The sequence below is a fragment of the Mastigoproctus giganteus genome, chromosome 6 (assembly GCF_048544385.1).
Source record: "Mastigoproctus giganteus isolate SK-2022 chromosome 6, ASM4854438v1, whole genome shotgun sequence".
Lineage (NCBI taxonomy): Eukaryota > Metazoa > Arthropoda > Arachnida > Uropygi > Thelyphonidae > Mastigoproctus > Mastigoproctus giganteus.
In genome coordinates, this window is record NC_143580.1 from 230,528,020 (window position 1) to 230,554,987 (window position 26,968).

General features: G+C 37.5%; 1 protein-coding gene across 3 annotated transcripts in view; it reads right to left on the reverse strand.

Annotated features, from left to right (window-relative positions):
• Window positions 1-542: 542 nt before the first annotated feature.
• The window catches only part of LOC150085071 (heterogeneous nuclear ribonucleoprotein U-like protein 2), a 372,157-nt gene continuing 345,731 nt past the window's right edge, over window positions 543-26,968 (reverse strand). The window contains exons 16-18 of one of the 3 annotated variants that reach the window (XM_090376770.1): window positions 21,466-21,917; window positions 8,591-8,774; window positions 543-1,284 (exon numbers count right to left, since the gene is read on the reverse strand). In XM_090376770.1, the coding sequence (XP_090232896.1) occupies window positions 995-1,284; window positions 8,591-8,774; window positions 21,466-21,917 (926 nt within the window). In that variant the 3' untranslated portion in view covers window positions 543-994. The remainder of the gene's footprint in view (window positions 1,285-8,590; window positions 8,775-21,465; window positions 21,918-26,968) is intronic. The other 2 variants (XM_090376771.1, XM_090376772.1) reach the window with 2 other exon arrangements.

A 26,968-nucleotide genomic window follows, 5' to 3' on the forward strand; every position in this document is an offset into this window, starting at 1 on the left:
ATTTTATTTTTTTTTTTTTTTTACAATTTGTGCTATGGGTAATAACTTTTATAATAATGCTGTATGAAATATGATAATGGTTGAATCCAGACCATACAAAAAAGTGACAAGAATAAGCTAAATCATTACATTTATATGAAAAACCATATAAAAGATTAAACAAAAGTTTAATGATGGAAGTTACTGGCAATGATTGACACACAGTGGTAAATTCATAACAATAAAATAAAATGAAATACTGCAGGCTAAAAAGAATACTTCTAACAAAGTCATAACCAGGTAAAATTGTTTAACTGGTTTTTTCTTATTTCACATTAAAAGTTTTAATTTGGCTATATTTTGTTAATTTACTAACATAGTTCTAAAAATTATCAATGTCTTTCTTAACTTGTACATCAAGTATATAGGAAATTGTGTGTATGAGTGTTGTTATGAACTGAATTTGGGGGTGAAAAAAGGGAAAAAAAAAAATGAATTGAAATTTTCACTGCTACTGCAGTCGCATTACTTTATATATATATATATAAATATACATACATATAAATATATATATATATAAACACTCAAAGTGTATAAGTATGTTTATGGGTCAGAACTATCTACATCCTACTAATAAATGCACTGACGCAAACAATATCACACTTTCAGATTACAAGTAAACATTGGTTGAGGGATGGAAAATATTCTTGTGGAAAATTTCTTTGTGCATTAATTACACAAAATACACATGAAATTAAGGCATGAAAAGAAAATTTCACAGGCAGAAGGACACGTAGCTACACCAATAATGGTGTATGGAAAGGGGAAGGGAAAAAAACCAGAGGGGGAAGAACATATGTGCTAAAACCCAAATGACCCCAAATATATGTATTTACTACAAAATTCATGCACGACAAAACTATCGTTAAACATCGCTGCATAATGAAGCAAAGTCCATTTTAATGACAGTAGAAATAAAAGAATAGTTCCTTTTTGTACAACTGGTTATGTCACACTATTTTTGGGCATATCCTCCATAACCACCATAACTTTGCTGTTGACCATAATATTCACTGTAGGACTGTTGCTGTGGCTGTTGTTGCTGTGCCTGCTGCTGTTGCTGCTGGGGTTGTTGGTAATACTGGTTCCATTGACCCTGGCCTTGACTTTGACCCTGAGCTTGATTTTGTCCCCAGCTTTGCTGCTGCTGTGGCTGTGGCTGTGACTGCTGCTGATACTGTCCATAGCTTTGACTGGAAGGAGTGCTAGGCTGCTGTGGCTGCTGCTGCTGCCCATAATTATAACCTAATAAAAATAAATGAAATTTTTAAAATTTCAGTTTTCAAAAATGTGTAAATACAGTAAACCCTTGCTATTCGCGGTATCTGTATTCGCAGTTTTGCGTGTTGTGAATTTTAAATCGCCGTGAGCATTTTCCGCCATAAAAAAACATGGGCGTGGCTAAAATCATCTTTCCCAGTCAAATCAGTGCTCAGTGGGTGGGTGGGGGGTGGGTGACAAAATCGCGAGCGTGCATGTTTCTCACTAATCCTCGTTCAGTATGTGCTATGCGCTTGTTGTGGAAGGTTTCATCGTTTGCTTACAAAAGTGGAAAATCTACCGTTTTGCAGTGCTGGTGTAAACTTTTTCGAGTGTGTTAACGGAAGAAAGTTACTTTATTGTGGACAAATTCTTTTCTAACCCCTACAAAAATATGACAACGAATAACAAGGGAATTGTGAAAAGATCAAAAGAAGGTGATGATATTAGCGAGTAAAATTCAGTTATTAGACAAAATTTCTAATGGTGAAAGTGTCTCGTCAGTGGCAAAACATCAAAATTAATAAGTCAATGGTACGATCAATCAAGAAATCGGAAGAAAACACCGCCGTAGTGTCCGTGAAAACGCGCTAATTGCTTCAAAAATTTTTTCTGTAACTCGTGATGTTAAATTAGAAAAAATGGAAAAGGCTTTAAATCCACAGATTCAAAGCCTTTTCGGTGAATTTTGAGACCGAATTTAAAAATAAAATTCCCTTGAAGTTCACTCATGAAAAGGCAAAACACATTTATCAACACTTTAGCGAAACTGGTGGTAGCAGTAGCAGGATAAGTTTTTTAAGCTATAGCAAAGGCACTGGACTGAAAGATTTGTTTGAAATTTCTAATAAATATTACATTTAATATTAAATTGTTTTTTATTTTCATTTCGATGCCTTATGCTTGCATTTCACTATGTACTGTCTATATAGTCATATTATGAAGGTACATACATAGACAAAATTTTAGACTAGTTTTTCTTATATATTTCATACTTTGGAACGGAACCCCTTTATTACCATGGGAGCCATAACTCAGTATTCGCAGCATTTCTAGGAACGTAACCCTGCAAACAGCGGGGGTTTACTGTACACGACTGCTGATAAGAAAAAACAAAACAATTATCACTGAAAACTATTTCTATATATCAATATAATTACATTTTAAGACTGTCACTTAAGTATATTATCACTCGAAAGTGATGTTCATTACATGTCGAGTAACACAGGTGTATTACCAATGTATAAGTTTGTATATTATACTCATAAAAGAAAAAATTCTTCATCAAACAGAACCAGAAATTCTTGGAGGGTGCGAATAGGGTGAATTGTGTAGGTTTTTTTGTTGATGATGCATAACCTTGCTTTCTTGCATCATTTGCCATTACTACTACAGAAAATGTCACACACCATTATCATCTCCAACCACCACTTCTACCCCTACAAAAAATAGAATGTGATAGATGCAAACAGTCTTGTAACTGAAATATGTTCAGTTACTTTGTTGTGTGGCAATGGCCATGGGTCACTATATTTAATGAAAAGTGGATCTCACAATGCACTGTCATATGACAGATCTGAGCCTCTGGATGGCAAGTGAAGAGGGTTGTTAATCTGAAAACCATGACTAATCCACTTACACTTATGACAAAAACAAGCTTGTCTCATTCTGTTGGAATGGGCGCAACGAGCAAGATTCCACTAAATGTTTCACCTGGACCTTACTATTCCCATATCTTTAAGGTAAATTCTTCAGTTTATAATAGGACCTTCAAAATATAGAGTGGATAAGTACTGGGCAGAAATTAGTCAATACTGTAATAAGTATGTGAGATGGACTCTGGTTCTTCAAAGAAATGAGAGTTCTCCTTGCTCCAGTGATAATTTTATTTTTCACTATGAAAAACTGCATACGTTAACATTAGTAGAGGCATATGATGCAAGAAAGCAAGCTTATACAGCATCAGAGAGAGAGAGAGAGAGAGAGAGAGAGAGAGAGAGAGAGAGAGAGAGAGAGAGAGAGAGAGAGAGAGAGAGATTATCCACTTCTTCCTTGGAGTTATTTAAGCTTTCAACTTCCACAACAACAGATGGTAGTTTGTTCTAGCAATCAACTACCCGCTGGCTAATTTCTACACTTTTATTCAACAACTCTCTTTTCTCAATTTCAGTTTATGCCCCCATCTGGTTTGCAATCTCAGCAAGAGTAAGAATCCCATCAGCATTGAAGGCCTTATACTCCTCAATCAGATCACCTCACAGGTGCCTAGTCTCCGGACGCTGCAATTTAGTATTAGTAATGGCCACATGGTACAAGGAAGCCTATGGCTTATGCTGCACCAGCCATAACAAAAAAAAAAAAAAAAAAAAAAATAATAATAATAAAATAAAATAACAAAAAAATAAATAAAATCAAATAAGAATAAAAATTAATAAGAGAAAAGGAAATGGACAACCTATGCATTTCCCTCCTCCCTTAGGTAATTATCCAGCTGACCTGAATTTCCCCAGACTGTCAGCCTCTACCACCCACGTAGGTAACTTATTCCAGTAATTTATAATTTGCTGGCACAAATAAAACTTCTTGCAATCCAGTATAAAAACACCGCCCTCTCCCAGAAATTTAAATTATGGCCCAGAGTTCTAAAATCATTTATAACATTGAAAATTTCGTCATTATTCGCTTTGCTTATGCCTCAGAGCCTTAAACACCTCAATCATGTCTCCTCTTGGTGCCTAGTTTCCAAGCTCTGTAACCCACATATTCGAAGTCTTTTCTTATATGGATGCCCTTTTGCTGATCTCACCAGGAGAGTTACCCGTCTTTGGACCCTTTCAAGAAGAAAGGTTTTTTTTCGGTGCGGTTTCCATACTTGAACACAATAGCCTTAATTATGACGTCCTTATCTCTACTCAATCAAATGATTGTTCGATAAATCATCGACAGGACACCATGGGCCCTCCTTGCAACCAGTCTACAATGCTCGGAGAACTTCATATCTGACTGTATCGTATAACCAAGTCCCTTTCCTCCACTACCGGCTTTAATTAAACTCTGCCAAGTAAGTTATTTTGGGGTTACTGTTCCCCAGTTGCAATACCTTACAATTTGCTGAATTAAATGAAAAGAAAAATGGCATAGCTGCCATTTTTCTGACCATCCCTGAAGTCTATCTATTTCACTCTGAAGAAGCTCTGCTTAGCAGCAATCATTAACTACTCTACCAATCTTTATATCATCTGCAAATTTAGATATCACACCTTCTATCCCTTCATTGACGTCATTTATGAAAATCAAAAACAACAATGGTCCTAATACTTTGTTGGCGAACCCCACTTCTTACACCCACCCAATCTAAGGAATAACCATTTATCACAACCCTATGCCTCCTGCCCTGAAGCCACCCTGCTATCCATCTAAGGATTTTTCCTGTGATTCTAACCTGTTCCAGCTTATAAAGTAACTGCTCATTTGGGACCGAGTCAAATGCTTTCTTGAAATTCAAATAAATAATGTCAAAATTATTCCCTAAGTCCAGCTCTCGAGTGACCCTGTTAAAATAGCTAACTAGATTAGTTAAACATGATTTTCCCTTTACAAAACCATTCTGAATATCCTTCATAATTCCCTTTCTATCTAAATGATCCTGAATTCTACCGTTGATCATTGTGCCTCCATGATTTTCCCCATTACTGAAGTTAGACTAACCGGCTGATAATTTCTCACTTCACTCTTAGAACCGCCCTTATGTACTGGAGATACATTGGCACTTTTCCAAGTCTCATTGGTTCAATGCACTCACTTGCCGCCTCCCTTAAGATTGTAGGGTAAATGACGTCAACCCCAGGAGCCTTTATGGCCTGTAGGATCAAAAGTTTTTTCATTAAATAAATGTGTGAAATTTCAACGTCATTAATTACATTTTTTTTTTTTTTTTTCCCACCTTCACTCCCAGAATTTCTCACTGACGTGAAGGGTTTTTCTTCTGTAAATATCAATGCAAAGTTAAAACTGTTGAGTTCATCTGCAACTTCAGCTGGGGAATATAATACTATCCCACATCCATTACATAAGGGTCCGATCTGGTTTGTCCTCTTCTTTGCATTTATATATGTGAAGAATTCCTATCCACCCCCCCCCCTTCTTTGCCAGTGATTTCTCATAATCTGCCTTTGCCAGCCTAACCTTTTCAGTGGCATGCTGTCTTTTTTCTGCTCAAGTAATTTGGCAACTTCATTACTCTCTATCTCTCTCCATCGTGCACCGTAAACTCTGTGATCACTTCCTGCTACTGGTTCCAGTACTGTCAGTTCTATTAAGTCATATGGTTCATGGGTGATAATTACGTCTAGAGTATTCTTTTTCCTAGTACTTTCGCAGACATGTTCATACAAATAACAATCACCTAGTTGATTTAAAAACTGTGCCCCATGTGGAGGTTCCTTCCCATTTGCTACAGTCAATTAGAGGCAAATTGAAATCACCCATAGTAAGACAGTCACGCTTACTTGCCCATTCCATTTGCATGTAGAGGCTCTCATCATAGCCTTCACAATCACCTGGCTTGTAGCTAACTCCCACCCTCATTATACCTTTGCTTCGAACTATTTCACTCCAGACAGATTCTATACTAGCATGCAAAACGTCTGAATCAGGAAAAGCTTTCGTTGCGCTCAGCTACTTTTGATAAGAAGCATGACCCCACTGCCCCTCCTATCCTCCCTGTCCTTCCTAAATACATTATACATACTGTACTGAAACTCATCATCCCTCATCTCTGGGTGGCACCACGTTTCTGTTAGCCCTATTATGTCAGTGTTACTTGTCCTAACCAGCAGTTCAAATTCACTCATTTTATTGACGACACTTCTAACATTACTGTATAAACAATTAAGACTTAGTGTTCTTGTATAGTTAATTACCCTGACATACCCCTTAAAGTTATTTAAGCTCACTTCCCTGGCATTTGCTACCTGCTCATTTGAAATGCTGCCCTCAGAACATCTTGCTACTATGTTCTGTTGTGGTAACAAACAAACTCTTAAGGTATGTGCAAGAGTAAATTTGACCAATACTATCAGATAAAAGCATATCTATATTACCCTTGTCCCCACCCCCAGAATAGCAGTTTCCCCAAACCTTTAAGGTATCCTCAATAATACTAGCAAAAACTTTTGCGCCCCCTTTGTTTAAATGTATCCCATCTCTACAAAACAAATTCCTTCTACCTACAAGTTTTGAGTTAATCAACCCCTATCGCCCCTGGGCAGAATTGCAGACACAGACATTGTGACCTAGCTTGCGACATTTCTTCAGTATGGTTCTTCATCTGTCTAACAAATCATCAGATGGTGTATGCTTAATGTCATTAGTCACCACTTGAATAATAATATTCTCTTTTCCCCCGCCTTAAAATCCGATAGTTTGTTGGTGACATAGTTTATAGTTGCTCCCAGCAGATATACCCTGGTTCTAGTCCACCTATCCTTATTACAAAAAATATTTCTCGTTTGCTTGACAATGGAGTCTCCTAATAGAACTAAGTCCTTTTGAACCAGAGTAGCCTACACTTGGTTATTCTGTTCTGGGACCCGAATCGGGAGTGCATCACTTGGTTGGTAGGTTGCTAGAGCCTTGAGTCCCCGACGAGCTCCCGGTTAGATTTTTCTCGAGGGCAAGCACCAAACTGTGATTTAAGATTAGTGCACTCCTTACAATGGTGACAAAGAAAAGAATCTCCAACTGAACTAGGATTATCCACTAGGTCAATCTTGGAATACATGCCACAGGTACTGCAAAGGATAAAATCATGACTCACCTGGAAAATTGCCATTTGCTATTTCCGTATGAGTCATGGTACCCTCTGACACAAGTGTTCAAGGCAAGCCCATGACTATTAATACGATAAATATTTGTATTGATGATTTATTGTAAACTCTATTGACTTGGTTGTCATGCCGGAGTATAAACAGAAAATTTATTTAATAACCATTATGAAATTTACTAATTATTAATAAAACAAACTTTCAAAAAATTATATTTATAATATAAAAAAATAAATCAAACTATTACATGGAAAAAAAAAAACTTCTTTAAACTTTACAAAATACTAAACAACCTTTGAAATCCTGCTTTAATCCCCTCTTATCTATGCTTCTTTAATGCCACTATGAAGAGCTGTAATAGGCATGCCTGCTCGCCACGAATACCAACAGTAGAATTTGCAGAACTTAAGCTTTTCTTCATAAGAGCACCCCTTTGTCCCCCTTCTCTGTACTCGTTCTAGCAACTCTACGTCCTTCCTAAAATGAGGCCTTCAGACTGTACGCAGTACTCAAGGTGTGGCCTGACCATTGTCTTATATGCAATGGGATAATCACCTCCTTATCCCCCGCTAGCAAAATTCCTGTATATTATTGACAGGACCCAATGACCTGCTCTGGCAGCCTGCCTGCACTGCTCAGAAAACTTCATATCTGACTTCACAAGTACCCACAGGTCTCTTTCATTCTCAACTACCCTGAGTGTAATACCACACAGTTGGTACATTTCTCTTGGGTTAATGCTACCCATATGCAGTAATTTACATTTGTCAATGTTAAACTTCAGTTGCCACTTTTCAGCCTATCTGCCCAACATTTCTAGATCCTGTTGCAGTAGCATACTGTCATCAACAACCCTGCTAACCTTTGTATCATCTGCAACCTTTGATATTACGCCTTCATCAATATCATTGATAAATACAGAAAACAACAATGAACCCCACACCAAACCCTGGAGACTCCACTAATAACATTAGTCCACAAAGAGCAGTGTCCACTGATTACCACTCTGTCTTCTCACACTCAACCATCCTTTTATCCATTGTAGCAACTTGTCCTTAATGCCACACTGCTCCAATTTGCACACTGGTCTTCCATGTGCAAGAGTATCAAAAGCTTTCTGAAATCCAAGTACATGATATCAAAATTATTTTTTTCATCCAGTTCCTTTGTGACCACATCATAGTATCCAAATTGGTCAAACAAAACTTCAAATAACCATCCTAAAAATTCACAAGTTTGATACTGCTTCTGCACACCTCCCCTTAGTTTATTAAAAAATGAAAAAATATATACTGCTCTACCATTAATCTATGCAAAATTAAACTGTAGACTTCTGATATAAAATAGGCTGGCCAATGTAGCATGTAGTGTATTTTATCATTATGTTTTCCACAGCAATACATTGTAATATCACAGGAAAATCTGACCTATAAGAAGAAACAAAGAATCATGTAATCCCAACTTACTTGAAGATCCTCCTTTCCACTGTCCCTGACTCCACTGTCCTTGAGCCTGAGTAGTAGGAGACTGACTCTGGCTATAACCATATCCTTGGGTCTGGTTATAGCCCTGACTGCTCTGACTTGTGGTGTTGTAATTCTGATTCTGACCGTATGATTGGTTATCACCATATCCTCCATAATCATAACTCTAATAAAATAAATAGTGATGTTTTCTTCATTATATAAAGTTATATAAATATTAATTACATTATATAAATAAATCTTAATATAACTTCTGAACAAAAATGTGTTAATTACAAAAAAAAAAAAAAAAAAAAAAAAAAACCCGTATACCACATTTTGTTCCTCCAAACCTCAGCAATTATATAGAGATGCACATTAATTTTTTTTATCAAACTTTCAATAAAAAAACAATACTCAAACTTCCTAAATTCAGCGTAACATGAAAACAACATTAAACCAGTAAGAGGCATGCTAGTGCACAAAATACTACGGTATGAATAAAAAAAAAAAAAAAAAAACAGTAGTTCCAACACACACACACACACACACACACACACACACACACACACACACACACACACACACACACACACACAGTATACAATTATAATATACATTCCCCAGGGTGGGGTTACCAGATATCTGATGTTAAAATAGAGAGCACTGAAAGGGGAAAATGCCAGACAAGCACTGGGGGGGGGGGGGTTTGCTTACTTTTTAAAAAAATTGTTTTTTGTTTGCATTTGACAACATTTTGAGATGACTATAAATGCATTATGGGAGTAACACAATTCATTTTCTGGATAATTTCATAGAATTATATGCTTTTAACTATTTCCTATTGTAACTGGGTGAGTAATAATGAAAATTCTCTTATTTTTTACAGAAAACCAGGAGGTGGCACAGTTTTCAAAACATAATAGGTAGTGTTTTGCTCACTTGTTCAATCTAATGACTATAGTCTCTCAATGCCTGTTCATTAACCTGTAAAAAACTATGCATCATATTGCAACAAATGACACTTTGGTGGTATTATAAAGGAACACATTTAGAGCGTCAATTTTTTATGTGCACTTTTCACTTAGCATTAACATTAGTTGAGGCATATCATGCAAGAAAGCAAACTTATACAGGATCAGCATAAAATAAAAAAAAAAAAATACCTCCCCACATTACCCATCACTCCAAATGTTTGTCTAGTTCAGCTAAAATTTATTTAAGCTATCAACTTCCACAACAGATGGAATTCTGTTCCAGCAATAAACTACCCACTGGCTAAAGGCAACCTTCCATAAATCTATTCTACAACTGAATTTGAATCTTTTTTGTCACCTCAGGTTCATAATCTGAGTAAGTGGAAGAATTCCTTCTGCATTGAGCCTGCCCAAGCAATTCAAGGACTTATACACCTCAATCAGATCACCTTGCAGATATCTAGTCTCCAGATGCTGCAACTTGCAGAACTTAAGCCTTCCTTGGTAAAAGCACCTTCTTTGCTCCTCTCACCAATCTTGCTGCCATTCTTTGTACTCGTTCTAGCAACTCAACTCTACATCCTTCCTAAAATGTGGCCTCTAGACCTGTAGTACGCTGTACTCGTGTGGCCTGACCATTGCCTTATACATCTTATGACTGTTCTGATATCCACGTCTATTCAAGTATATGTTATCTCCTTTTTAGTTATATACTTATCTCATGAAATCTAAATATATTAAAGGAACCACAAGAGGTAAGCAAACATAAGCATGGTAAAAGATTTGCCATTATGCATATGTCCATTGTTGTTTTCTGTATTTATAAATGATATTGACGATGGTATATCAAGCTTAATGTCCAAGTTTGAAGACTATACAAAGGTTGGCAGGGTTATTAAGGACACTACTGATAGTATGCTGCTGCAACAGGATCTAGAAAGGTTGAGCAGATGGGCTGAGAGGTGGCAAATGCAGTTTAACATTGACAAATGTAAAGTATTACATATGGGAAACAGTAACCCCAGAGTAACGCATCAACTCTGGTACTACACTGATAGTGGTAGAGAATGAAAAGGACCTGGGGGTAATTGTGCAGGCAGATATGAAGTTTTCTGAGCAGTGCAGATGGGCTGCAAGAGTAGCTCATGGTGTCTTGTCAATGATATACAGGCATTTTTCTAGCAGGGATAAGGAGGTGATTATTCCCTTGTATAAGGCAATGGTCAGACCACACCTAGAGTACTGTATACAGGTCTGGAGGCCTCATTTTTAGAAGGATGCAGAGCTGTTGGAACGAGTACAGAGAAGGACAACAAGATTAGTGAATGGAACAAAGGGTTGCTCTTACGAAGAAAGGCTTAAGTATTGCAAATTACAGTGTCTGGAGACTAGACACTGGCGAGGTGATCTAATAGAGGTGTATAACGCCCTGAATGGTTTGAGCATGCTCAATGCTGATGGGATTCTTCCTCTTGCTCAGAATAATCACCTGAGCGGGCATAAATTCAAATTGAGGACAGATGTAGGATAGATGTGGGGAAATTTGCCTTTAGCCAGCAAGTAATTGGTTGGTGGAACAGACTTCCATCCCTCCTTGTGGAAGTTGATAGCCTAAATAAATTTAAGGCTCAGCTGGACAGGTATTTCAATGGAGGAGTGAAATTGGAGTGGTTTTATTTTTGGCTGATGCTGCATAAGCTTGCTTTCTTGCATCATATGCCAATGCTAATATCAGTTGATGGCAAGATTGATCAGAGTGCCATTTGTTTAATGTTTGTGTTCTGAACAAAAAGAAATGTAATATGCAGACAGGTAATCAGCCAGGAGACAGTTCGGAGTACCCAGCCCACCACCCCATTAGGAATACAATGACTGCTACCCTGAAATACCACTACTAATTGCTCACTGGAATATTGAAGTCATGAAACCAAAGCTTAGTCCGCAGCACAAAATTCTGGAAATCCACATCTATCATTCAGTATAAGTGATGCCGATTATGATGGGCATGTGCTAGCAGTGCACTGATATACTAAGGTGTCACTGAACTATCACACGACTTTTTCGTACGAAGTATAGGATTAGATTACTTCTTTTCTCGTACTGTTCGCAGTAGTTCCTCCTTTTGTGTTATTCGCTTTGTTCCTATTAATATCCCTGGGAGTCACCTAACCTGTCAGGCTAATGAAAGAAAGGAATCTGAACAGTATGTATATGGGAGGCATTGCACAGCCCATGCTATATCAAGCAGCTAGGTATGTTCTAGCTGTGCATGCCATATACAAAAATTTCATTAATTCATACATGTTCCATTCTCTCTACTGAATGTAACATGAATAGTCACTTACCGTCTTCCTTTTGTGTATTCATAAATGAGAATACCCCCCCCCCACCTTAGTTTTCTTTGCTAGTGTTTTTTTGTAATCAGCTTTTGGTCACCTTACCTTAAATCACATAGGTTTCTTTTTATACAACCAATTTTATAGTACTGTGGTCACTGCTACTGGTAACCTCCACTATAAAATATCTTGTATACAGTTAAGCTCCTCAGTGGGGACGAGATAAGAACCAGAGCCACTTTTATTCTCTTGAACATGCTGATATAAATACAATCATATATACTCAGTGCATTACATTTGGGATGGCTTAGCAATTAGTAATAATTCATGATGATTTAAAAAAAAAAAAAGAGAGAGAGAGAGAGAGAGAGAGAGAGAGAGAGAGAGAGAGAGAGAACAGGAAAAAAGCAACAATTCTTTTTTTTATGCGCGAACAAAGAATATTTTGTTTCCTTGCATTTGCCATATTACTTATTCATTCCTCCAATCAGTGCACAACAACGAATATAGCATCTAGTGTAGTGCTTCTGCTACAATATATGGTATACAGATATTGTTCCGGGGATATGCGGTAGTCATTCCCTGACCTTTCTGCATCCTCCGTATAGTGTGGTCACGGCCTTGAACCCTGGTCTAATCAAGAAGCATGTGCTACACACTCCTGTTGCTGCCCACCTGGCTACGGAGGCACCAGCAGTGTAAACAGGCAGCCAGGAAAGCCCATGGTGTTCAATCTATGATTTATCCAACATTATCCTGCAGAGATAAGGAGGATATTCCCACCATATATGGCAATTGTAAGACCACACTTGGAATACTGTGTTCAAGTATGTAGATCTCATTTGCAAAATGACATTAAGCCTTTAAAGGGTCCAAAGATATGCAACTTGTATGGTGAGATCAGCAAATGGACGATCCTACAGGGAAAGACTACAAATATGTGGGCTACAGAGCTCAGCAACCAGGCACCTCAGAGGTTTATAGGCTATGAGAGGGATTATTGGTGTTTTTTTTTTTTTTTTTTTTTTTACTAAGGCCATATTGCTCCGGGAATATGTGGTGGTCATTCCCTGACCATTCCGCATCCTCCGTATTTGGTGGTGACGGGCTCGAACCCTGGTCTAATCAAGAAGTATGTGCTACGCACTGCTGCTCCTTCCCACCTGCCTACGGAGGCGCCTAGAGGGATTAGTAAAATGAATGAAGGTGGAATTCTCACTGTTATAAAGAATTCCAGAATTAGGGGCCATAAATTCAAATTACAGGGGTTGAGGTTTAGATTAGATTGTAGGAAGTTTTCTTTTAATCACCGAGTCGTTGATTGCTGGAATAAGTTGCCCTCGCAGGTAGTGGAGGCCGACAGTTTGAACAAATTCAAAAGTGAACCGATAATTATGTGTGGGGAGGGAAGTATATAATTTGTCATTTCTTATCTACTTGGTGGGTGGGGGTGTGTCTTTTTTTGCTAGTGCAGCAAAAGCCTCTGGCTTCCTTGCACTGTACCATATGGGGTATTTTCAATCCATGTAATCCAGCCTATAAGAGGTATGTTGAAGTTCTCCATAATGAGATAACTGTACTTACTAGTCCATCCAGTCAGCATGAAGAGATTGTCACACTCCTCTGAGTCATCTTGCCTGTGTCACACACCAACTATTATCACCTCTTTATGTCAAGTAGTTGTTTCACACCACACTGATCCAAGATCCACATTACCTTGATCTGACAATGGGAACATACTTCCACCATCAGGCAGTTTGACAAGAAGTATCACTTCTCACCCCTCCTTATCGCTCCTGAACACACAATATTCATTGAAATGAAATTCTTCATTTGTATCTGAGTGGCACCATGTCTCATTTACTCTAACAATATCAGCAGACTTGATCAAAAGCTCAAATTCATTTAATATGGCTACAGCACTCCCTGCATTAATTTTTAACAAGTTTTTTTTTTTAACTTCATTCCTTTCAAAATGCTCTTATAATTACTTAGTGTTTTCCTCATATGGCCATAGGGTGTTCATGTTTTTTAACCTCTACTGCAGTTTTCCTTAATATTTAACACTTTCTTAATAACATTATCTGCACCTTACAGAATAAGTTGTCTATCAGCTAAGGCTGGTCATGCTAAAAAAGATATCCTCCATAACCCTTGCAGAGTTCCCCAAATCTAGAGTTAAAACCTGGCTTTCACCACGAAATCACTCCTGCTATGCCCAAGAATTGTAGAAGATAAAATTTTGTCCTATCACACTACTCTTCGATATGACCTTATGTTTTATAACCACTTCATCGGTTTGTTAAAACTTTAAATCATTAGTCCTTGTGAGTATTACCATGCACTCATTAGAAATAGCATGAGCTGATAAACTGTTTGTAACACTGTAATTTTTTGCACTGGGATACACTGGTTTTATGCTATCTTGGCTTTCTTAATGAATTCCTGATTCCCTTACAATTCAGTTCCCCGTCAAGACTATCTGATGGACAGAAAAGCATTATATACCAGTTGATTCATTTCTGGGGTTGCATTTGGGAGTATGCTACCTGACACAAGTCTCTGATGAGACCCCTCCCTCCACTCCCACCCCAAAGAGTGAACTGCTCTAAAGCATCAACTTGCTTCCACTCAGTGACACTTGACATACTGCCAAGAAGCAAGTCTCCAGAGTTTTGATTTTAGATATGTACAGTTCTCAATTTAGTTCATCACACATATTGTGCACACGAATCACTCCCTGAAAGCTAGCAAAAGCTCAGTGTATGTGCGACAACAAATGTAAGCAGAAAGGTGCAAGAGGAGAATCCCCACTGGCAATTATGCCAGTCACAACATTATTTGCCATCACATGATTAACTTTTCTAGGTGACACCATAATATCCTTTAAATAAAATTTGAAATTACGAAATATTTAACTATAAATTCAGAAGAGCACTGGTTAATTGTGTTAAATATAGGGTGACCATATACTTTTGGAGCAAAACCAAGACAAAATGTGTTCCAAAGAAGAAAATCCGGGACAAAGCAACTGTTTAAAAGAAGGAAATCTGGGACAATGTTAGTGTTCGTTTTTAATTATATACATGTAGATGTTCATTAAAAGTGTATTTTCATTTTTTCGTCGACATAGAAGGAAAAAATTATTTTATCAATTATTATAGTTAAGTTAAGCCTTCTCCAGTGGATTTTTAAATAATAGATACCTTTTTTAATGAAATATATTTGCTCTGAAGGTAGCTAGAGAAAAGTTCTCAGACTGCCAGGCACCCACAGGCTGCTGTATGGTGTAGCTGGATCATGGTCTGGTTTGTGCAATAGACAGCACTGCTATGTTTGAGATTCAGTATAGCAGGATAATTTATTTATTACATATTTAAAGTTTGCGTAATATTCTACAAGTGCATAATTCGATTATTAAGTAATGGAATCATAAATTCCTTAGGAAGTTAATGTTAATTAATGGACAATTAGAGCAATTAAAACTGTTTTATGAACTGCAATTCCATGTTAGTTAAGTAAACAAAACTCAAAATTATTCCAAAACCAAACCTGTTTTTAGTAGCTACTAAATTCCAGCCACATGTATAGCTGCAACCCCAAAACATGAGCCCAACACACCCCAGTTATTGCCCCAGGGCATTATTGTGGAAGATGCCTTCACATATATACACTACGGTCAAGGAGAAGAAAAGGCTTGGTTTTAATGCTGCAAAAGGCCACTTGATCTTATTAATAGGAAGTAAGGCAACTGGCAACTTCAAATTAAAGCCACTTTCAGTGTGTCATAGCAAGAACTCAGAGGCTTTCAAAAATGTTTCAGCCACTGTCAGTTTTTTGTAATTCAAATAAGAAAGCATGGATTACTGCAAAACTGTTATATGATTGGTTTTTGCAAATTTTTTTTGTAACTGAAGTGCAGAGATATTTGTTGGAAAAGAATGTGTCACGGAGAAGTATCTCCATGCTCCTTAACAATGCTTCATCATATTTCTCACACTGTGGAATTAGACCCTCAAGTCAGAGTAGTGTTCTTCACCTATACCACTTCTCCACTATGAATATGGATCAAGGTGTTATTTTTACCTTAAACAGTGTGATTTGAGAAGCAGCTCAGGCCGTTGCAACTATCAATGAGAAGGCTGTAATGACTATCCCGCAGTTTTGGAAGGAGTATAACATCCTTACAATAGTGAGAAACACTGCTGGAAGATGGAAAGATAAAGGAATCCACTATAACTGGTTGTTTGAGAAAGCTTTGTTCGCAGTTTGTCCATGACTGAAGATTTCCAAGAAATGCAAGAAAACAGAGGAAACTTTAGATATGGCAAAACACCTTAACATGGAAATGGGCAGTAGAGATGTGAATGAACTGCTGGAATCTCGCAGGGAAGACATCAAGACTGAGATTTGATTGAGTTACATACACAACAGAAATTGAAGCAAGTTCAATTGAAGCAATTGTGCAAGCACTTCAAATGCAGGATGATGCAAGAAGTACCAAAACAAGAAGGAAAAGAAAGTATGATGAAAGTTTTATTGAATATGGTTTCACATGGAGAGGTAATGAAAATGAACCTAGTGGGTTGTGTGTTTAATGTGGAACAGTAGTTTGCACCCAGTAAAGTTAAAGCGGCATCTAAAAACCAAACACTCCCAATTATAAATAATCGAACTTCTGAGTAGTTCAAAAGAAAGTGTTTGCAATTAAATGCAAGGAAAGCTACATTTTGCTTGTTTGTCTATCAGGACAACAAAGGTGCTCTTATATCTCACAAAGATATCAAAGGGCTTCGTACTAGTATTGCAAAAGCAGGCAAAGCTCATACAGTTGTAGAAGCTTTGATAAACCATGCGCAAAAGATTTGGTAGAGTGCATGATTAATGAGAAATTTCTTAAAAACATTAACTCTGTGCCCCTTCTTGAAGAATCAAGGATGTCAGCAAATTGCTTAACGAAGTTAACAATGCGAGTAAAAGCAATTCCAACTTTTTCGCTTCAGATGGATGATTCAACAGATGTCGCAGATTATGCACTGCTGCTTGTGTTTGACTGCTATATTCATGAAGCTAGTTTTGAAGAAGACGTGCTAATTTACAAACCCTTGCCTACTCAAACAATAGGCAAAGAAATATTTAAACTGATCGATTTATTTATAGAAAAACATGAGATCCAATGGCAGCTTTGCTCAAGTATTTGCACTAATGGGGATGCAGCTATGATTGGAAAAATTTCAGGTGCAGTGGCATGCATAAAAAAGAAACACCCAGAAATTGAGTATCCAATGCTGCCTTCATCTTCATGCACTTGCAATGAAACAAATGCCAGAAGAGGTAATGAGTGATGTCATAAAAATAGTTAATTTTATGAAATCAAGACAATGCAAAGATCTTCAGTTTACTCTGTGAGGACATGGGAAGTTTGCATAAAAATTTGTGGCTTCATAATGAAGTCCGATGGTTTTCTTGGAGAAAAGTGCTTGCTTGGTTTTACCAACTGTGTGAGGAGATAGTGTTCTTTTCATCTGAATGCCATTTTGAACTTGCATACAAATTAAGGTACAAGTGCTGGATACAGAAAGTGGCTTACCTTTTGGACATATTTGCCTATCTAAATGAAGTGAATGCTACAATGCAGGGTACAAGGGTAATGTACTTCAAAGCTCAGCATAAAATGGAAGCTAAAACTTTGGGGTGAATATACACTTAGGGAAGAACTTGATTGCTTCGAAAATCTCAGTGGTTTTTTACTTATGAATGAAATTTTTCTTAAGTGAAGATAGAAAAGTTTTAGTTTTGCAGCACATATCTAATTTGTGTACAACTATTGGGGAGTATTGTCCTCATTTAGAAAAATTAATATGGATTAAAATACCATTTGTTAACTCTGCAAATACCAATGATTTGCCTTTGAAAGCAAAAGAACAGCTTATACTCTAAGAACAAAATTTCAGCAGGAAGAAATTACACAATTTTGGATTCAAATGGCCATGGAACACCCTGAAATAAGTAACAGAACTTTGAAAATTTTGATGCATTTTCCAACAACATATCTTTGTGAACAAAGATTTCACTGTATACAGCTACAAGGACCAAATTTAGAAACAAGCTAAATAATGAAGATGATCTGCACTTGCAAGTAAAAACCATAACTCCAAATATTGAACTACTTTGTGAGCAAAAACAAGCACATCCAAGCCGCTAATAAATAAGTACATTGTACTTTTACTGATATAAATTTTTCAAGCAGAAATTTTTGAACAAGTGGAAGTAACATTTTTCTTTAAATATTGACATTTTTAATAAACTTTTATTCTAAAAGCTTGAAGTAAACCGAATCTGGCTAGTGACTGACTATTTCTATTTTTTGTGTATTTTTTTTATTTTTTTTTATTGAGGCTCTGGAATGTATATATCACCAGTGGTGATATATACAGAGTTGGAATTGGCTCCACAAGGTGTTACAGTGTGACATGTGGCAGTGCTACTTATGTGTTATGAAATGGTAATGTTTGCACATTGTTAGTTGGATGACTGTAGCATTGAATGTCCTTTTGCAGTAGGTCCCACATGCTGAATTGGGTTACGACTGCACCAGTTTGGCAGTCATGGAAGGACAGAGAATTTGTCATGTTCCTGAAATCAGTTAGCAACCTGGTAGGTCAGTGGTTCCCAAACTACTGAGATTTATCAACTCCTTCAAAAATGAAAAGAAAGTTTACAGACCCCTTCAGAAATGAAAAAAAAAAAAAAAGTTACACATGGAGTCCTGCTGATAGATGCTGGAGTCGTCTGGATATATTTCATCATGGAAGGGTGTACTTGTTAGTGATAGAAAAGTAGGCGTTCCCATCAAACCATAAATAAATTAACAGTGAGAGGATCAGAGCATGCCATGAAAACAGTCCCCAAACCATAAAACCACTGCCTTTCAGCCTGCAGAACATCAACAGTGCATCTAGATTTCATAGCCTCATGTTTCTTTCTCCAAATGATAATATGTCCATATAGCATGATAGAGTTGGAAGTAGGATTCAGACCAGGTGACAGATTTCCACGTGTCGATGTCCAGTGTTGGTGCTAACATGCCTATGCTACAAGGTGCAACTTCTTGTGCCTCACAATGAGCATGGTACCTGTAATGAGGGTCAACTGCTATAGCCAAGATAGGATATTAGAGCCGGAAAAGGAATTAGAAAATGTGAGCTAATCCGGCATACAGTTCATATGAATATTGGTCTTGCTATTCCTACACTGTACTGGTAGTTAGCCGGGCCACTGTGCTGTGGTACAAGAAGAATAGTGAGCATGGTACCTGTAATGAGGGTCAACTGCTATAGCCAAGATAGGATATTAGAGCCGGAAAAGAATTAGAAAATGTGAGCTAATCCAGCATACAGTTCATATGAATATTGGTCTTGCTATTCCTACACTGTACTGGTAGTTAGCCGGGCCACTGTGCTGTAGTACACAACACTCACCATGGGTTTTGAGAATATGTGGCTGTCCTTGTGACCTCTGGCCTGGCTATTGTTTAACAAGTCAGGGTACACTTGCAATACCACAAGGGTATGATACTAATCTTTGGAAACTGATGGCAAAGTTTGGTGAAATTCAAGTAGTTGCTCCTGATATTTCTAAGAATTTTAGTGCGTTTGGCATAGAGGTCTTATAAAAAGCTTCCAACTTATAGATTGCAAGCTGTTTTTTTGCACCAGTTAACTCTCTCTGACCACTCACTCACTACTGTTATAGCAGATGGCTCACTGTTTTCTAACTTTTCGACTAAAGCTGACATTTCACAAGGTTCAGTTCATTCTACCAATCTGTTCCTTTTGAATTTTAATGGGCTGATTCCACTGACTAGAAATCCTATTCACAGTTTTGCCAAGACAGCACACTATGCTCTGCCCTCTAGTTTAAAAATCTTGTTCTGCACAGTTTCAACTTCTATAATATCCACCAAAAATTTCTTAAATGCTGATCTCCAAGTATTTCTCCAAATGCCAAAGATAACTTTATTAAATTCCACCCTTCTAAAACCCCACACTGAACAATTTAAGGCTTTAAATAGATTGAGTAGACTAAATGCTGATGGATCTTCATTCTTTCTCAGATAACCCATGAGAGGACAAACTTGAATAAAAGGTTAGATGTGCAGAAATTTTCTTCCAGCCAATGACTGATTGTTGGAACAAACTTTATCTGGTTTTATGGAAGTGGATTGTTTCAATAAATTTAAATCAAAATTAGACAGGACAGAATTTTTTTTTTTTTTTTTTAAATGATGCTTGTTTGTTGTTTGTTATTTGGTTTTTAGGAGCATTAGCAACTAAGGCCATATTGCTCCGGGATATGCGGTGGTCATTCCCTGACCTTTCCGCATCCTCCATATTTGGTGGTGACGTTTAAATGATGCTGCATAACTGCTTCTTTACATCATTTGCTAATAGTAATACTAACTCAGTGTTATTTACTCTGTACTCAAATTTGGTGACACACACACACTTCCAGACAAGATCACAGGTCTCTACTGGAGACCTCCCTGACTTATCTCTCTTGGCACATTACAAATATTAATTCCCGTACATTAAATATATGTATAATGTATAGGAATGAATCTCAGATCCACCCTGCTGTGGAATATTCTTCCCACATGTGATGATCCCAAAACCTCTAAAGCTTCTACTCTAAAGACAGGGCAGTCAAGTTATTCAATGACAAGCCTCTTACAAAATCTTTCCACTGTCTCAGATGTCAGTTTTTGCTAGACATCCTTTCTAGATACTTCCGTGGGCACTGTTATTCTGAATTAGATGTCATTCCCTCACTCTCTTCTAAATCAGCCCAAACAAATACCACAACCAGTCAGATCCATTCACTGTCACACTCCAAACTGAATGAAATGGGAAGGATTTTTTGGCTGATGCTGCGTAAGCTTGCTTTCTTGTATTGTATGCCTCTACTAATGCTAATTACAGTTTTCTCCATAATGATCTTTCACATGAAAATGCCAAAAGTTCATTTACAGAAATTTGAGTCTAATGTTAACAAGCATCTGTCTTCTCAGCCCTCAACTCATGCAGAGTATCCAGTCCAATAGATTCAAATAACTTTTCACGTTTGTAGTGTTTTCGTATTTAAAGAAAAACATTATTGTACCAAGGTTGTTATTTGTTTTTTTAGGAGCATTAGCAACCTAAGGCCATATTGCTCTGGGGATATGCGGTGGTCATTCTCTGACCTTTCCACACCCTCTGTATTTGGTGGTCACGGGCTCGAACCCCGGTCTAATCAAGAAGTGTGGGCTACACACTGCTGCTCCTGCTCACCTGGCTACAGAGGTGCCATTGTACCAAGGAGAAAAACTGGTGTTGTAATAAAACCCTATACTGGCAATTTTTAGTAATTTGCTATAAAACAGCTGGCTATTACTTCTTACATTAACATATGCACTTACTACTCCTACTAATTAAGAAACTTCAATCACAGTAACAAGATTTTGGTATTCTGTACAAAAAACCAACTTTTGTGTAGAGTAATTATTAAAAAAAAATATATTTACCTGTGAACTCTGCCCGGAAAATCCACGTTGCTGTGGGGATGAACGATTTCCAGAAGAGGAATTCCAATTTCTATTTGATCCTCCTCCACCTGCACCAGCATTGCTACCACTTGATGGTCCAGAATTCCAGTTCCTACCACCACTACCACCACCGCCGCCGCCAGATCCAGTATTCCAGTTCCTATTTCCACCACTACCACCGCCGCCGCCACCACCACCACTACTACCACCACTGTTACCACCGCCATAAGATGGAGAGCCGGAACTCCAGTTTCTATTGCCACCACCTCCACTTCCTCCTCCACCTACAGATGAGCCGGAATTCCAATTTCTGTTGCCAGAACCACTATTTCCACCCCTGGATCCTCTATTATTCATAGGTGTACGAGGAGATGGTCCCCGGTTATTCTGGCCACTAGGAGAATAGTCACGCTGTGAACTTCCATAATTACCTAGAGAGATAAATAATTACTCACCTTTCAATAATACAAAGCATGGTGATGACATAATGCAGAATTATTTTAAAACACTGATATGCAATTTTCTGTTTTCAAATTATATATATATATATACACACAGCAAACTCTCGATTAGCTAGGACACCTCAAGACAAAAAAAAAAAAAAAAAACCCACAAATCAAAAAAATTCAAGTAATAACTAGAATAGGTATAAACAGATATTAGTGTACCTATTATCTTGCAATCCCTGCTGTCTTCACACCCACTGCTCTCGCTCGCTCACACACACACACACACACACACACACACACACACACACACACACACACACACACACACACACACACACACACACAATGTTTAGTTTGTTTTGGTGAGTCACGTCGATTGTTGTATTCCATTGCAGTGCAAAAGGACAAATTTTGTTTCGTTATTCGGAATTTTTTTTATCGTATTTTTTTATTTTTGTTTAGAAATCGCGAAGATGATGGGTAAACACAAAAGAGTTGCATTTTCAGTTAAACAAACACTTGAAATTATTCAAAAGTTTGAAAACAGTGCATCTGTTAAATCTCTAAGGAACCATTATAATAAGGATGTACCAAAATGGCCAAAACATTCACAAGTATCGTGCGGAATTCAGATTTGTCAATAATATAGTGGCAATATGTTATTAGTCATTCCCGAGTTACATAAAACTTGACGAGGTAAGAAGTCGTAGAACGTATTTCTTACATATGTCAGGGACTTTTGTATTTTTGGATTAACTGGGATTTGTTTTTTACCATCTATCCTGGAAAATCGAGAGTCTACTGTATATATATTTTGAAATAAACCTCTCTTAAAAACATTAAAGGCACAAGGCAAAACAGTTCTATTTTTAAGAATATATTAGGGTGTTACCTGTGAAACAGGTACTGTGAGATATCACCATATATGCAAAACTAAAATGGACACCAATTACTTAAAATACATCAAAGATTCATCACACATCAGGCAAGTCGACAAGCTCTCAGTTGCCCACATTGATGCCAGAGCTTGCACTTGATCATCAGGCAACACAGTGGCAAACCCCAAGACAGAATGTGCTGGTCCCACAAGAGTTGGTTGTTGTCGGTGACTCAATTGTCAGGGAAATATACTGTGCAAAAAGGATAGGTGGAATAAAACCAGTGTGTCTGCCGTGGGGAAAAAAGATTGTAGAGCAGATATCATCTTTTAAGGTGACAATGTCCTACACATTGGCACTAATACATTAAGATTAGGATAACTGCAGACTTGCTAAACAAGTATAGGGCAATGGTGAAAAAAAGTCACGAGTTAAAGATGAAAGTGTCTGAAATTACGTACAGACACAATAGGAGGGAGTATATGATGAGAGCCTTGTTATAATCAGTTCAGCCCTGCAGTTTGTGCAAGGGTCATGGGGGTAGAATTTTCCTCAGCATGGTCTGTGCTTGTTAACAGGAAGAACTGCTTCTACAGGGATGGGATACACTTAAATAGAAAGGATGCAAGAATATTTGCTGATGTTATCGAGGCAGTATTAGGTGGATCAGAAAACTGGGGGGGAGGGGGGGTTAACAGGCTAAAAGATTAGCAGTAGCTGCAGGCAGAGGTGAAAGTGATTCTTGCACTGCTTCTATCTGAATGAGCAGTAGCCTTGAAAGCAACGTTCTGGGGATTTCAAAAACTGCTGGTAGTCATCACAAAACAAGTAAATACATGGGCCGTGTTAGGGTAATTAAGAGTAAGAACAGGTGCATGTATACTTGCAGTTACAAGAATGTTAGGAGTATAGTAAATAAATTTAATAAATTTGCAGTGCTGGTCAAGACGTCAATCAAATGCAGACATTGTTGGGACTCAGAGACAAAGGGTCACTCAGATGTAAGGGATGCAGAATTTGAATATGGGGAGTACAATGTATACAAAAAGGACAGGGGGTTATGCTCTTAATTAAGAAGAACATAAAATCTAAGGCAATGCATCCAGCTGACAGATGGTCAGTGAAATGTTGAGCCAGTCTTCTGTGACACAAGCACTGGGAAAGCAAAAATGAGACTACAAGTATGTTATAGGCATAATGATTCTTACGAGTAGAATGAACAGCTGTACAGAGAAATCGAGTGGCCCAGTAAATCAGAATGTCTTATAATTGGGGATTACTTTCCGGATATTGACTGGAACTTGTGGGTTGGTCACTCACACACCAGCAGGACATTTGTGGATTTATTAGATGACTGTTTTCTACAGCAGCATGTTAGAAGCAACAAGAGGGAGTAACACTTGATCTGATTATCAGCAATGATCACAGTATATCAATTTGGGATTTACTTAAAGATGTAATTACCATCAAAGGTAAAGGGAGAAGTTTTTGCTTTCATAAAGGTGACTAGCTATAGTAGTCTCGGACAGTTTTTAAATTCTATACAGTGGAACCAATTGATGATGTTACCACCAGCAAATTCTAAATGGGAAGCGTCCAAGGAATTAATTATAGAAGCTACTAGGCTTTTCATACCAATTAAGAAATACTGTTCAAGGCTTAGACCTAAATGAATGTCAGATGATCTAACGAGATGTGTGGCAGAGAAGGACAAATGCATGGGATGCACATAATTTATCCATAATATGTGGGGAAATTTGCCTTTAGCCAGCGGGCAGTTGGTTTGTGGAATAGACTCCCATCGCTTGTTGTTGAAGTTGATAGCCTAAACAAATTTAAGGCTCAGCTGGTCAGGTATTTCGAACGAACGGAGGGGTGAAATGGGAGTAGTGGTTGGTTTTTTTTTTTTTGCTGATGCTAAAGTTAAAACTTGGTGCATTACTAGAAGAATTTGGGTGTTCAACCTAGAAACAAACGTAACTGGCAGATTGTCAGGTACTCAAGATGAAACAAGAATGCAGCCATTTAGTGCTGTTTATTGAGGTCAAACGGAAAATTGTACATAAACAGGTAAAAGTGCACAAAAAGAAAACATTAAAATCAAGCAATATGAAAAACTTTACTTTGACTGTCCACTATTTCTGTGAGAAAGTCATCAATAAAAGTGAAAATTGTGAATGTTTCTGGAAATTCATACAAACCATTAAAAACAAAAAATATTAAAACCAAACATTAGAAAAGGGTTAATGCTCTACAGTAAAACAGCCGGATTGGAGAGAGTAGGGATACAGTATTTTATTTCGTGGAGTAATGACACTGACAACCAAATGAACTCTGCCAAAGCAAAATCAGTAACTAGTCACACAACACGTCAGAGTTAAAGACCAAATCAGGATGCTGCATAATCACTTCGGCAGCATGTGCATAAACTATGATAAGGCAAAAAAACTATGACAAACTGAAGCACTGATTACAATAAACAATGTTTTTCTCTATATCTCACCAGGAGACTTCAGAAAAGTGATATTACTTAAATAACTTTATCTAGAATTATAATATATGGTGTGCACTGTATTTTTTAAATTTAATTCTTACTTCTAAAACTAATTCCACTAGGTTACATTCTTTTTGGAATCTTGTAATCTTAAATTCACTAGAAGATAAAGTTTTAATAAATGCTTTATTACTTTAAAGTTTTGTTGATTTAAATTTTATAAAGTTAGTTCTCTTTTTCTTTTCTCTAATATATATATATTTTTTGTTTAATCCTTATGTGAACGGCTGATAAGATCAGCACAGAAATGGTTGAAGGCAATTCCCGTATAACCCACAAGTTCATAGCTTGTATTATGTATTCTACGGTTGATCTGATTGGTGATGATTCTTTTCTTTATTCCCAATGTAAAGAACACACGGGTTGCAGATTAAAACCGAGTGCATTACAACATAAATTTGAGTCACCGATGAAATGGTTAAATTAACCCTGAAGACAAATGAAACTGGGAGCTTAAATACCTAGTCACCTGCCATGTTATGCACCCCCAATTCAAGCAAGAGAACAGTAAAGAAATTATCTACCTACCTACAAAGGAAATGAGTTGGAGGCAAAAATCTTTTTTTTTTTTTTATTTTTCAATGTAACTCCCCTGAACTTCAATACACATTCCATTTTGTTGGCATTAAGGAAATACCAGAAAAATAAAATTCTTTGTCCTGTCCATCAAAGAACGCAGTAACAGCACACTTCGGTTCATTATCATTAGCAAAGCTACTATGTTGATGTACATTTTTCTTGAGGTGTCCAGATCCAGTCTGTAAGGTGGATGGATGTTTTGTAAAGTCACAGTCTATCATAGCAGCAGCACACCTCTGGAACGTTTTCCACAGTGTTTTTCCTTTATGACATCCCTTAGGGTGTATGGTAGGGATGCATAGGACTTCCCAGTGGCTGTCTGCTTATGTTCCAATTAGTGAATGTACAAAATTCCCTCAGCATCCCAAAAAATGGTGGCCATAATCTTGCCAGCTGAAGGCTGTCTCCAAATTTTTTGGGTGGGGGAGAACACTTGTGCTTCTACTGCATTGATTCTTGGTCTCAGGATCCTAGAGATGAATTTGTTTCATCACCCGTTAACAATTTTCAGGATCCCTTCTATAAAGATCTAAATTCTCCTCACAACACTGTACTCCGAATTGCTTCTGCATAGGGGTTGGAAATCTGGGGACCCACCTTGCACTAACCTTACTAATCTCTAAATGTTCATGGATGGTTATAACTGTCCCTCAGATGTCACATTCCCTAGAGATTTGGATACCTTTAAATGCCTGTCATTCAGCACAATGGTTTCTACAGCTTGGCACATTTCTGGAGCAGTTGCTGTCACAGGCCTTCCTGAATGGGGATCATTTTTGATGGACTCTCTATACCCCACTTCAATTGTTTTGACCAGAATTTCACCTGGAATGCTGAAGGTACAGTCAGCCCTCGTATAACATGTGTTTACATTACACGAATTCGATCATACACGATTTATAAATAGGGGAAAGATAAAACGACCAAATTCGCTTTTGTGTTTACAAGAAATGGCAGTTGAACGGGGAATCGCTCCAACTGAATGCACGAAGAGAAGATTCTGAAAACGTATTTATGTTTTT